This window comes from Cervus elaphus, chromosome 12, assembly GCF_910594005.1.
Source record: "Cervus elaphus chromosome 12, mCerEla1.1, whole genome shotgun sequence".
Taxonomy (NCBI): domain Eukaryota; kingdom Metazoa; phylum Chordata; class Mammalia; order Artiodactyla; family Cervidae; genus Cervus; species Cervus elaphus.
In genome coordinates, this window is record NC_057826.1 from 82,202,360 (window position 1) to 82,216,534 (window position 14,175).

The window sequence follows — 14,175 nt, forward strand, 5'->3', positions numbered from 1 at the left end:
CCAAGTAAGGAATCTATTCAGAAAAATATTGAAATGAGTGGTGAAAAGAATCAAAGAGTTGATTTATAACTTGCTGAGGCTCTAAGCCAGTGCTGTCCAAGACAACTTTCTATGAGGATGAAGATGTTCTGTGTCTGCACTATTCAATGCACAGACACCTGGATTTGTGCTGCTCAGCACACAGGAGGCTAAGGGTGCAGGTCTGGATGGTGAAGTTACTGATGTCTTAGATTCACCCAAAGATGACTCAAGGAAAATGAAAACTAAAGCTACTAAAGGAAAACTAAAACTTCTAGAAGGATGGACATGCAACCTTTAAAGTTATCCCTCCCACACATACACACATCTTTGGGGGCTTTTTGATACTTGTAAGTACACTGCTCATTTAACCTGCAATGGACCAGAAAACTGCCTTCCCTTGACAAGGCAGGGGCATCTAAAGAAGCAGTGAACACGGTGATGAGAAAAGAACAGTTATTTTCTACTTGCATTCTTACTAGATCCAGGTTGTTCTAGAAACCAAGGGACACAGGCATCACAATTCGGGAGTTTATGCTCCTTGGTTACATAACCTTGGGCAGATCACCTTTGCACCTCAGTTCCTTCATCTGTAAAATGGGAATAACAGCACCCGCCCTGACTGTCTCAAATGAGTTTACGTGCAAGAAAGTACATTACGAAGCTGTGCCCACAAATCTGAATCACTTGTAACACATTCTGGCACTGTTTACTCATTTTAAAAGAAAACCAGATTGGTGTGGTTTTGTTAAAAAAACAAACAGCAGCTCCAGAAATGTGTTACACCTCAGCCCCTCAAAGTTCTTGGCACACACCTAAGCCACATATTTGTAATGCAATCAGGAGCTGTTTTGCATAACCACTCATCCCAGGCTGCACTGCCATAATAGTCAGGGGGACTTGGAGTGGGAGAAGGAGTGGAAAATGGGAGAAGGGAAAATTTTAGGTTTTCCACTCTCTTGGAGGAACTACATTCCAGGGTTGCCTGGTCAACTCTCCTCCCAAATATGGCTATAGCATGTTCCCTCCCCAGGACACCCGCTCCCAACCTAGCCTATTTCTATTGCTCCATAGCACTTAACATCTCACGTGTTGTTGTTGTTTAGTCGCTAAGTCATGTCCAACCCTTCTGTGTCTCCATGGACTGTAGCCCATCATGCTCCTCTGTACAAGAGATTTCCCAGGCAGGAACAGTGGAGTGGGTTGTCATTTCCTCCTCCAGGGGATCTTCCCAACCCAGGGATTGAACCTGTGGCTCCTGCATTAGCAGGCAGTTTCTTTACCACTGAGCCACCAGGGAAGCCCTACCATCTCACATAGTATGTCTTTATTCACTTAAACTTCTTCTTCTGCCCACTAGGATATAAGCATCACTCCTCTATCTCCCAGCACCAAGCAGAGTGTCTGCTATATAGAAAGAGCTTAATTCATTGAATTAATGAATAAGCCTTCATCATCTTGTGACCTGTGAAATTTCAAGATGAGTGGAAATAGTGCAAATTAATGCATTTTAAAGTGTCCAAAGTATTGTTGGGAGCTTTAAAAGCTCTTTTATGAGGGATTTATAAAAATCAGTATGTTTTTGAGTCTCTGCATGTGTGTGTTCAGTTGCTCAGTGGTGTCCGACTCTTTGTGACCCTTTGAACTATAGCCCACCAGGCTCCTCTGTCCACAGGATTTTTCAGGCAAGAATACTGGATTCTCTACATGACCTCCCCCAAATTTGTTCTTAAAGGATTTACACAAGGTCTGGCAACAAAATGTTTGTGAGTGCTTCTTGTTGCAAAAAGGCTACGCGAGTTATGCTTAGATGTTCAAATGCTTCTTTTCTTCATCAAGTCAGGCCCTAGTAAGGCTCAGATGCATAGGGGTACCCAATAAAATTCATGCTGGAATAAAATCTTAGTTATTAAGTGGGCTCTGCTCTGAATGGAATAGAATAAATTCCCCCAGAGGGGAAATTATTCTTTGGACTGCAATTGCAGCAGCCAGAGCAATATATAACCCCAGGGGCCAGATGAAACTCGGCCAAGGGCTGGAAGTTTCCCACCCCTACACTGCAGACTCCACTTTAGGACACCCCACCCTCCTCACACATACCTATCTAATTGGTAGTCTATAGCTGTGCCCACAGCTCTTCAAAACACTGGCAATCTGGCCCAAAGTCTTGTTCCTGCTGACCCAATTCGAAATTAATGTTTGGGGAATGGGAGAGCATGTGTGTGTCTGTGTGTGTGCAACTCGTGTGTTATTTCACTTTGATAGTTTGCTTTGGCAAACTGCTCCCAGCTTGCAACGTTTTGACAGATTGAAGGCTACCAGGGCCTTTGGCACACAGATCACATACTCCCCTCCAAGCGGTGGGGGGAGCCACATTCCTAGCAAGACTTTCCGATTCACCTTGCAGGAGAAACAGCCCAACAGTTCACACCAATCAGAAAAAAAAAAGTCACGCCATTTACCCAACCCTGTTCTAGATTTTAAACACTCCATCATTTCATTTCCTGTAGAAAATAATGCTCATTGAAATTTGGTACAAGATTGACATCATGGAACTGGGACTTTGCCCTTCTGTATCTGCCTGGGCCAACACTTCCCCCAAACCCCCACCCCCATCCCAATCATCCTTGACTCTAGTGAGGGTGGATCATGTCACAGACACTGTATACGTGGGATTATCTCAATGAACTCAGTGCCACTTGAACACTGTCAAACCACAAAACAAGAAAAAGAGAGGAAAAAAAAAAACTTTACTTCTTTTCCTCTTTAGTTAATACAACCCAAGAGATATTTTGGGAGCAACCTGATCAGGAATAAAATTATATCGACCTTTGAAAAGAGAGCCAAAATCTTAGCACTGAAGTGAAATCTCCACCTACTGCACTCTGGAGATCAAAAATGATTGCTAAGCATTCATTTTACTGTATTCAGTCCAACCCTCTAACTTCCTCTCACAGCAGTTAAACAGTAAAGGCAAGTAGGGAAGGAGATGAGTTACAAATGACATTAGAGGACTACACAGTTACCACTGACCTCAACGCTTACAAGAATTATTTCATCTAATTGCCACAGCCATCCTGCCAGACACTTTGATTATATCCATTCTGCAGGTGAGGAAACTGAGGCACAGAGAGGCCAAGTCATTTAGTGAGAGGTACACCCAGCTATTGAGTGGTGAAGCCTGATTCCAATGCCAACGGTCAGTGTCTCGGCCTGGACCCTTAACCACTATGTTCTGGGCCTCCTAGGACACAACACTCTGTGAAACCAAGCATTTGTCATTTTATTACACCAATTTTCTTCCCCGGTCTGTATTAGGTGGTGGCTTCCCACATCTGTTTTACTTTCTGTCATTTCTTGCAAAAAATAATTAGAGAATAAGTAGATACAGGAAAACATGTACCAGTCTCACTAGAGAACATTCTAAAATAATTGAAACTAACCATTGAAATTCCAAATTTAAAAAAAAATGCATTTCATTTCTTTGCCCTGCTTTCTCATACAGAGTATGCTGATCTACAGTACCCTTGTTTAGATGGCCCAGAGTCACCAGAGTGAGCATCCACCAGTCTGCACAGCAGAAGGCGGCAGCCTTGGAGCAGAGCAGGCTGAGAGCACCGGAGCAGCCTGGGGCTTTCCGAACCCAGCTGGCCCTCTGCCGGGTCCTCCCTGCTCTCAGGGACTGCTTACCTTACTGTGGATGAGCCTGTGCCTCTTAACACTGCTTCCTTCGGGTCAGCCTTGGCTGCTAAAACCTTTAGACAACCAAGCTGCAGCCAAACCAAGACCAAACAGGTTCAAGGAAAAGGCCTGGCTGGCTGTCGTGGAGTAAATGTTTCCATTTTAGAGCATGGACTTAAGGACACCTCTTCTAACTGCATATTTGTTTTTATTGCTTATTTCCAGGTTCTCAATTCTCATAGCCATTTGTGTTTTCTGGACTGGGGTCTCTAGAAAACTGAGGTGTCCTGTCACAGCACAGCTTTCTTTTTTAATTAATCTATTTGACTGCAGCATGTGGGATCTCTGATCGTCGTTGCAGCATGTCGGATCTTTAGTTGCAACCTACGGACTCTTAGTTGTAGCATGTGGGATCCCTGACCAGGGATTGAACCCAGGTCTCCTGCACTGGGAGTGTGGAGTGTTAGCCACTGGACCACCAGGGAAGTCCCTCAACACAGCTCTTTAAGGCACAAAACTCTTCAGTAAATTCCTCAGCTCAGTGGTAGGTTTCTTAAGGAAACTGTTTCTGATACACCTTTGCAGCAGACAGAACAACCAGCACAGTCTTAGTCCAAACACAGAGCCAATAAATAGCAAGTGAATAAAAGAAAGGAAAGAGAGAAGGAAGTGAGGGGGAAAAGGAAAACGAGAGAGAGAGAGGGGAAATACCAGTCACCAAGAAACACAGAGTGCTGCTGTGAACGACACTTTCATCAATAAAGTGTTTTCTAAGTACATCCCTAGAATTCTCTGTTGGAAAAACAGAAACTTGTGAGGAGCAGGGCGGGGTGGGGGGTGGAGGTGGGGACAATTGCAAAGGGTGGATTTCTACAAGTTGGAGATATTGATTCTGACCCCAGGGAAGCGGGTGGTGGTGTCGATGTTAACCTGAGCCATACAAATTTATTTCAGTACATAAGGAACAGGTAGTTGGCAGCTCAGTGACACACCTTAACTGCATTGAACCTTTTAGGTACAGAAGGTTCTAGAAAATTCCACTGTTAAGTTCTGAGGGATGAGGATACATGCCAGGTGCAGGACTGTGCCAGGCATAAAGAAAAAACAATACTGTCTGAACGCCTGCCATCGTTTTATAGGGAGGGGTTTGCCAAGACAGTCCTCCAAGAAACTGTTTTATTTCCTCCTAGCCTCTATACCTACCATGATGGCTCCTACTGGGCTTCACAAAAGATTCCAGCAGGTTCTTCCCTGGTACTCTTCTGCACTCACCAGATGAGTTGTATTCCTATGGAATTTAACCACGGTCCCCAAAGTGATAATGCCAGGGCTTTGTAATTACATAAAATATTCAAACAGTACACAGGCCCATGAAACAAAACGCAAAAAGAAAGAGTAGTTGGTAGTTGTTTCTACACAAATGAAGCTGAATGCTTTGGAAAAGACTTGACAAAGGCAAGTTGCCAAGAAAAAAAAAACACTGGCAAATTTGGTGTGGATTGGACAACTGTAAATGATTAGAAGCAAAAATAATAAAAATTCAGCATCATTCTATACTCAGATTGCTTTGCAAATGTCTTAGATTCTCATTCCACTTGAAAGAAACCCAAATGGAAACCTTTGATAATGCTATGGGTGTGGTTTGTGCAAGAAAGACAATCAGGGGTTCACGCTCAAGGAAAAGTCCTTGGCCCCCACATCAAACACTTGGTGAGTGTACATGTGTTTTATGTTAAAAATAAACTGTTAAAGGTGTGTGTCTGTATCACTTGTAAATTTTCTGCTTTAACCTACTTTTATAATTAAGTAAAACTCTTGATTAGGAAAGAAAAATCTACTTTATTTCTCTCACATTAAAGAGAATTATTGCAACCCACTCCAGTACTCTTGCCTGGAAAATCCCATGGATGGAGGAGCCTGGTAGGCTGCAATCCATGGGGTCGCGAAGAGTCAGACACGACTGAGCGACTTCACTTTCACTTTTCACTTTCATGCACTGGAGAAGGAAATGGCGACCCACTCCAGTGTTCTTGCCTGGAGAATCCCAGGGACGGCAGAGCCTGGTGGGCTGCCGTCTGTGGGGTCGCACAGAGTCTGACATGAATGAAGTGACTTAGCAGCAGCAGCAGCAAAGAAAATTATTAATTTATTCATTCAATGTTCAACAAATAATGGGTTAGCCAAAAAGTTCCAATGGGTTTTTCCATAACATCTTATGGAAAAACTCGAATGAATTTTTTGGTCAACCCAATATTTATTACACATCAATTGGGTAGTGGTTTCAATGTGGGCCAAAGCAATTCAGTCCTGCCTTCGTGACATCCTGAAGTTTAATACTTAGTATCGCAGCCTGGCCTCTTCTGCTTTTTGTCCCTGCCCCTCCCCTTCCCTTATGCCCCTCCCCTTCCCTTATGCCCCCCCCTTTCTCTTATGCCCCTCCCCCTCCTTCTCCTGCCCCTCCCCTTCCCTTATGCCCCTCCCCTCCCTTATGCCTCGCCCTTCCCTTATGCCCCGCCCCTTCCCTTATGCCCCTCCCCTCCCTTATGCCCCGCCCCTTCCCTTATGCCCCTCCTTCTTCTGCCCCTCCCCCTCCCTCCTCCTACCCTTCCCCTTTCCTCCTACCTCTCCTCCTGCCCCCCTCCCACCACTGCCCTCTCTCCTGCCCCTTTCCCTCTCCGTTCTGCCCCTTCCTTCCTCAGGCTTCTCTCCATCCTCCTTCTGTTCCTCCGCTCTCTGTCTCTTCCCTGTATTCTTCCTTCTCTTATTTCCCCTCCTCCTCCACCCCACTTCTTGGTCACTGGTGCAGGAACACTAACTGATCCCATGATGCTTCCCAATTTCACAGATTTCCCTACTCCAAAGGGAGTCTCAGTTTTCACACCTCAGCTATCACGACTTTGGGCATTCTCTTCCTTGTACTCAGACTTTTTCAACCCCCTTCTTTCTTGCGTTTTGTCTTCAGGATCTTTTTCCAGTTCTCCAAGAACTGGAACCTTTCTTGTTCTCATTTCCTCAATCCCTTATGGTTGTACTTCTCAGTGAAGTAGCTGACAGGCATTACAGTATTATTCCTGTACTGAAGTCTGTATCAGGGAAAAGAAAAGCTTCACGTTTCAGAAGACTAAAACCAGACACTTGACCTAGGGCCATCAACCTGTAAAACCCTTAAAATGATCCAGAACTCTCCTTCATAAGAGCTATAAAAATCACCAACTAACCCTGTAATCCCTCTAATTACATCTGTATTTCTTCAAAAACTACTATTCCAAATAAGAATCCCCGAATCAGCTTTAACCATTTGTTTGGCATTTTCAATAGTTTTGTTTTCCTCTGTGTTTTCATTTCAAAGATATATTATGTCAACTGCACAAAAGCAGTCTACGAGGTAAAGAAAGAGCCCTTGACCAGGGTGACTGACTCTAAAGAAACTTGGTTGGCTGGTCATCTTCAACTGTTATGCTGCTTCTAGAGAGAAAACTGAGTTTCACTCCTCTCAATCACTGAAAAAACACACAAAGATGTACTTGTACATACAAGAAAAAAAAACTGCACAATCTGGAGCAAGTCTTTAAGAGCTAAATACACTGCTGTATTACTTAGTGCCTTTTCCTCTCTAACTTGTAATAGGTGACAAATCTTAATCTAGCCTTGACCAACTCTGCTCCAAATGGATATCACCTGTCCTGAATTTTGCACACGGCCCAAGACTCATCCAAGGTCCAAAGGCAACTCAATAACCAGCTCCATGCAGAGTTAGTCTTAGTGTTTCTTCTGCTACTGGATTTAACCATGACTCTTTTTATTACTACAGACTCTAAGCATGGCAGAGGCACTCTTGCTATATTAATACTCAGGGCTTCTCCGTCTCTTTCAATGAGGGAGAAGCTGGCTTTCTGTTGCCCTGTGGCTTGGCAAGAACTGGGGATTTTTAAACAAAAATCTCTGCATATCAGAATTGTGAATCTCCTTAAATGTTTTTTTTTTTCCTCTCAGGGGTTTTCTTGGTGACTACCTCCTAATTTTGACCTGTTTTCTCTATAGGTAGAGATATCCTCCAGCTTTTCCTATTAATCTCTATGTATTTGGCTGCCTTGATCAATATTCTTTTTTTAAATCCTGAGTATTTGTGTGTCTCTGTGTGTTTCTCATCTACCAGTTTTATCAAAGGCTTTTACTCTTAAAGTAACCATGGCCCTTTCTACCAGAACATTTTGAAAAGTATTTAAACAAAAAACATTCTTGCTTTTTTTCCCCCTCCCCTCTCAGGTTAAGATATATTTATGTGGGCCTTGAAACAGAATGCAAAAGGGTTTATGAGCACCTGGCTTATAAAGAAGGAGGCTTGGTGGAAATCTTCAGCTGAGCTCTCCTGAAGACTTGCCTGTACTCATAACTCATATATTCTTTCCTCAGAGCAGGACTGTTGGAGAAATGTCCTGCTGAGTTGTTGTTAGTCACTCAGTTAGTTGTTGTTAGTCACTAAGTCACATGACTTAGTCACTAAGTCAGGTCCGACTCTTTGAAACCCCATGGACTGTAGCCTACCAGGCTTCTCTGTCTATGAGATTTCCCAGGCAAGAATACTGGAATGGGTTGCCATTTCCTCCTCCAGGGGATCTTCCCGACCCAGGGATCGAACCCACATATCCTGCTAACCTCTGAGTCAGCTTGGAAGCATCGTCTGACTGAGCAGCTCTTTTCAAACAATCCCTTCAGCAGGACCCTAATCCCAGAAGCCTGTTAAGACTCCCAGAGTTCTGCCTGGAGGGTAGCAAGGCCACATCTAGCTTTCAACAGCTCCTACCCTGCTAACTTCTAATCTGTTGGCAATTTCTCTGAAATAATGCACAGCTTGGAGGTGAGCCCACCAGGCCTCCCTGGGAGATGGCCTCCATATCACAGATCATTACAGAGGTTAACTGCAGGGGCATCAATTAAAATTCCAAACATTAAGAAAAAAAAAATTTGCAAAAGGGACTTCTCTCAAATGAAGCCCTTCCTGTACAGCCTGGTTGGCCCCACATTTTTGAGGATCTTCAGTACTCAAGGGGGCCTTTCTGATAGCAGCCAGACTTATACTTGCTTACCACTTGCTTACTACACAGGAAAATGTTTTATCTGCTGCTCTTTTTAATTCAATTACGTATACGACTATGACTTCCACTTCTGTGTTCTCCCACTGGGTCCTGGTGCTCAAATAGGCAGTGGTCCTAACATGATTGAGTGGTCCAACAGCATGTCCCACTCCCCTGTGGTTTTAGAGCAGGACATGGGAGCTTCCACAAACTGGATGCACATTTCATGTCCTGAAACAGCTTTTAAACTGTGTTTTAAACTGTGGCTAAAAACTGTCCACATGCTGATTTCGATTAGATACCAAAAATGAACACTGAGAGACCCAGGCTGCTCTGTTCATGGCTGGATTTTGTCGAGGCCTCGGAATGGAGCACTTCCTGCCTTCTCTGACTCTTTCTGACACACCGGTTTATGTCATTGATGAAGAAGCTTATAGCTCTGCATGGGTCTTTGGACTGCAGGCCTGCACATGTCAGCTCATGTAAAATTACACAAGCAATTACAGACTAAAAGTACACACACGCACTATCCTCAGTGAAATGCCAGCCATGGGCTAAGAGCATCTGCCTGACAAATGCTTTAGCCCTGGTTGAGCCTGTACCTATGGCACCATCATAATAACATGTTATAGACCGTTTTCACTTTTCAGTGTAAATTCTGGGCATTTGGGTCTGTCATAGTTGTGGAGGAAAAAAAAAACTACAAGATAACCTTAGAGATTCAGCTTTGTAACAAAAAGTTCTTTTCCCTTTCTAGATTCTGAGTCAATTTCTTTAAAAAGTATCCTGAGATTGTAAAATGAGCTTCACTAAAGAACTGGTACCAATTGCAATTACTTACCTAGATGGATCAAGATTTTCTGATTACTATGCAGCTAAAACCAGTCACAAGATAAACTCGATGCAGAGGCTAACGTATAAGCTATCATCTGTAAATTCTGATTCCAAATTCTGATATTTATGCAAATAGACTCATGAATCTCATAATGTGTAAACATTACAAATTAGAACTTCTAAAATAAATTTCCCTTAATAAAATACTGCCATTGGCTATTTTATAATGATGAGGGGTTTTTTTGTTTTGTTTTGTTTTCTTTACATAGGATTTTGATTGAAGAAATTTTAAAGGGGTCTATCATCTTTAGGAAACCTTGAAAAAAGTCTCAATATACAGACTAAATTCCAGAGCACCAAGCCTTTCCCCTGAGTCTGCACTGAAGGAATGGGCATCAGGAGATAAACACCGATTTTCTGATCTGCATACAGAGACCATACTACTTGTTCCACTTGCTTTGCATGGTTAATATCAGTATCAAATTAAAAATGCAGGGGCAAGTCACAGATGCTTTGAACAAACAGGACCAGAGAGGCCACCTTTTAAATATACCGGATCAATTATATCACAATCTGTGGGGATGCAGCCAGAGGACAGTATTTTCTAAAGTTCTTCAGGTAATTTTATTATGCAGCCATGATAGATACTCACAAGTCCATTAACATTTTTATTTTAAGAAAAATCTGAGGGGACTTTCCTGGCGCTCCAGTGGTTAAGACTCCGTGCTTCCAATGCAGGGGACACGGGTTCAATACCTGGTTGGGGAACTAGGATCCCATATGCCAAGCAGAGCATCAAATGAATAAATAATCAATGAAAACTTTGAGTCCTAGATATCTCTCCATGAATAGCAGAGCACAGCATAGAGCCCAAGCCACTTAATCTCAGTCTAAGCACGTCTCACCACAGCACACGGCTGTCCAGGCCTCAGCAGCCTTTGTGACCATCAAACTGACTACACGTATGTACATGGCACATCAAAAGTATCTGTGAGATGCAGGCCCTCAAGGCTCATTACTAGAAGAAATATACAGTAAAATTCAAATACTGAATTTCTTATTTTCCTATTTCCTTTTCAAAAGATTTTCCACTCACCTGAGAGACTCCATGAAACAGGAAACCATGATCCTGGGTGTCCCAGGAAAAAGCAAGGGCTCCTCAGAGATGTTGCCAATTTTCTGCAGATGGGGGTGATGTTCAACTCCTACAGAAGAATAACAATGCTATTTTTAGTATCATCGGCTTACAAAGAATCTAGAATCTAAGATTCTGCAGCTTAGGCCAGCCCGTTCAACAAGAAGTGAGCAAACGGAAGACATTAAGACAAAAATACCATTGCCCACTTATGCCCAGTTATGGTCACCAGATTGCCCAAATGAAAGATGATTATCTATGAACGTGAGGTAACAAATTTACAGGACACTCAGCACAGTGACCCATAGAAAATGTTTAATAAGCTACCATCAGTATAACTACTTCAGAGTCTAAGCTAACAGCAGAGTTGTCATTAGGCAAACTCGCATTGGAAATCTTGCTCCATCCATTAAAGACTACTTGACCCATTAGAAAGTCCTTTCACCTCTGTGTCCTGGTTACCCCAGCTGTACAGTTAGGGTAAAAATACTGCCTAGACATAAAGAGAAATGATGTCTGGATACTGACAAACCTTGAAACATCACAAAAGTGAAATATAAAAGGCTACATGTTGTATGATTCCACTTACAGGAAGTGTTCAGAATAGGCAAATCTATAGAGACAAAAAAAATACATTCGTGATTACCAAAGACTGGAGGGTGGAGAGGGGCTACTTCGAGGGTGTGAGGATTCCGCCTGAGGTGACAAAAATGTTCTAAAATTATATTGTGATGATGGCTGTACAATCTTGTGAATACACTAAAAAAAAAAGTTTAATTGTACATGTTAAATTAGCAAAGTATATGGCATGTGAATTATATCTCAATAAAACTGTTCAGGACTTCCTTGGTGGTCCCGTGGTTAGGACTCCATGCTCCCACACAGAGACACAGAGACAGAACGGGTTCAACCTCTGGTGGGGGAACTAGGATCCTACATGCCATGTGGTACAGACAAAAACAACAAAACAGAAAAAAAAAAAAAAAAAAACCCGTTCAAAAAATATGTCCTAAAGAACTGAGGCAGGCTGTGAATATTAAACAAGTGGACACATGTCATATGCTTAGCCCAGTGCCTAGAACAGAGGACACTCAATTAAAAGTAACTCTGGGGAATTCCCCAGCAGTCCAGTGGTGAGAACTCAGCGCTTTCATTGCTCTGGGCCTGGCTTCAATCTCTGGTCAGGGACTAAGATCGTGAACAGCATGGCAAAAAAAAAAAAAAAATTGAAAAAAATAAAAATAGCTCTGAAGATACTGATGCAGGAAGAGGTCAAGTAACATAAAATCTGTTGTCACAGTAACAACAGGAAGGTACTAACACTCACCTACAAACACAACTCCATTCAGAAAACCACACTAAACACAATTTCTTAACATTGTCAAATGAGGCAATGGTTTCAAAGGTAAATTATAAATAGCATCAGACAGCCCAGGATGGGAGGCTGGGTTGGAATGTAATGGAACTTGGGGAGAAAGATCATGGTCCAGACTCCTCTCCTCACACACCTCCTCCCAGGGAAAGACAAAGAAATGAAGCAGGGTTTCAAGGTGTGCCCAGGAGTCCTCACTAATAAAGCCAGAGTTTTCCAAAATCACTGGTTTCCAAATTCTCCTCAGGACTTCACATTTCCTTTTCACTAGAAAGGCGAGGTGGGGGATAAATTACAAGGACTTAAGAAAAGACAGTCAGAAGAATCAGAAAATTCCATTTGCGGGGGAAAATAATCAAGATGTTTAAAGTCACCACCAGCCATTTCTGGGGGTTATTAAGACAGTCAAACCTCTTGACTGTAATCACCCCTAATTAGCCATCAGCAACTCATGAAATTACTCATGGTATTGAAGACCCTTAAATTCCTGGGTCTCAGCCAAAAATTACACTGAGATCCACCAGGAAGAAGGCCAAGAAGTGCAAATTGGAACAGTTAAAACCCCTCTGAATCCGAGGCACGGTCTTCTTACTCTTGGCTGGGAAGCGGATATGCACAAAGACGGGATTTAACTTGGAAGTCAAATGAAATCTCTGCCAAGCTCTTGATAATGATCAACTAATCAGTAATTATTTACTTAGTATTTGGGGCGCTCAGGTTCTTTCCAAGGTGCTATGGAATTCAAGAGAAGATGAGGCAATGTAGGGTCTTACTTTCCAACCTAAAACGTGGATAAGTTTTAGGGACGTGAAATTGTGTCAGAAAAGGTCAGAGTCGTCCAGAATAACGTAGGGTGAAGGGTGTGATGCAGATACCCTGAGCATAAATGGGGCTAGCTCAGGAGGAGAAACACTAGGGGGCTAGTATCAACAAGGAAGGTAGGACTGAAAATCAGCCCTTAGAGCCTGTGCGGGTTACAAAAGAACAATCCAAAGGGGTTGGCAAGAGTGTACACTACAACCTGAAAGGCCTGGGTCGAAGGCCAGTTTTCCCACTTATTAACCAGGGGACCTTAGGCAATTAACCTTTTAGACTTTCAACTTCCTCTCCTGTAAAATGGGGGTACTATCTGTAATACGTTTGTTGTGAGTATTAAATATGTATTGAGAGTCCATGATGTGGATGCTAAACACCCACTCTCTCTCTCTCTCACACACACGCACACACACACACACACACATCAGGCATGGTCCCTGCCCTGAAGGAAATTACTGGGTTGGCCAAATATTTTATTCGAGTTCTTCCATAAGATGTAACAGAAAAAAAAAACCTGAAGGAACTTTCTGGCCAACTCGATACAATCTAGATGCTGGAGGGCTGCACAGCTGAAAGAAAGTGAAGCATAAATAAGTATAAAAATAAAACTGTGATGAGAGCCATGGAGGAAGGTGCAAGGTGCCTCAGAAAGTATACTGGACAGTGGTCAGAGACAGTCCCTCTGAAGAAGACCTTTATGCTGGGTTTTGAGGGGTGAGTAGGAGTCAGTCAGGTGTGTGAAGAACTGGGAGGAAGGAGGAGGCAGCATGGCAGGAAAGTAGCAACAGAAGGAGAACATGAGAAGAGCTGATCCTCTACTGAGTAGTAAAATCCCCAGAAGGTAGTAAATGGCTGGCTGAGGTGGGCAGGGAAAGAGGTGTCAAAACTGACCCTCCCCAGGTTTCTGGTCGACGGAAGTAGCAAAAGGAGGTGCTAATGGAGCTTTTTTGGTTTCCTCAGGAAATGAAGGGCAACGTTGAGGAAAGAGAGTATGATACAAAGCAGTGGTTTCCAAATCTGACAAGAAGTCAACCAGAAAAACATCTTAAATCATCAAAACGGTTTGAAAATAGATTTACAACTGCTGCTGATAACCATGAACCGCGTTCTTTCTGTGTATTTTGCCTTCGGATATTTGCTGATTACAGAATGAAGCCAACACGATTAGCATGTCATTTTAAAATACAGTTCCTTTCATCTTTATGCCACCCTTTTAAAATTTCCATTTTGAGTGTATGTTTTAT

General features: G+C 42.8%; 1 protein-coding gene across 5 annotated transcripts in view; it reads right to left on the reverse strand.

The window, feature by feature from the left end:
* The window catches only part of THSD4 (thrombospondin type 1 domain containing 4), a 639,243-nt gene that overhangs the window by 598,114 nt on the left and 26,954 nt on the right, over positions 1-14,175 (reverse strand). For 4 of the 5 annotated variants that reach the window (XM_043919742.1, XM_043919743.1, XM_043919744.1 and 1 more), the window contains one exon: positions 10,705-10,813. In XM_043919742.1, coding sequence (XP_043775677.1) covers positions 10,705-10,813 — 109 coding nt within the window. Of the gene's footprint in view, positions 1-10,704; positions 10,814-11,389; positions 11,440-14,175 lie in introns of all 5 variants that reach the window. The other variant, XM_043919745.1, reaches the window with a different exon arrangement.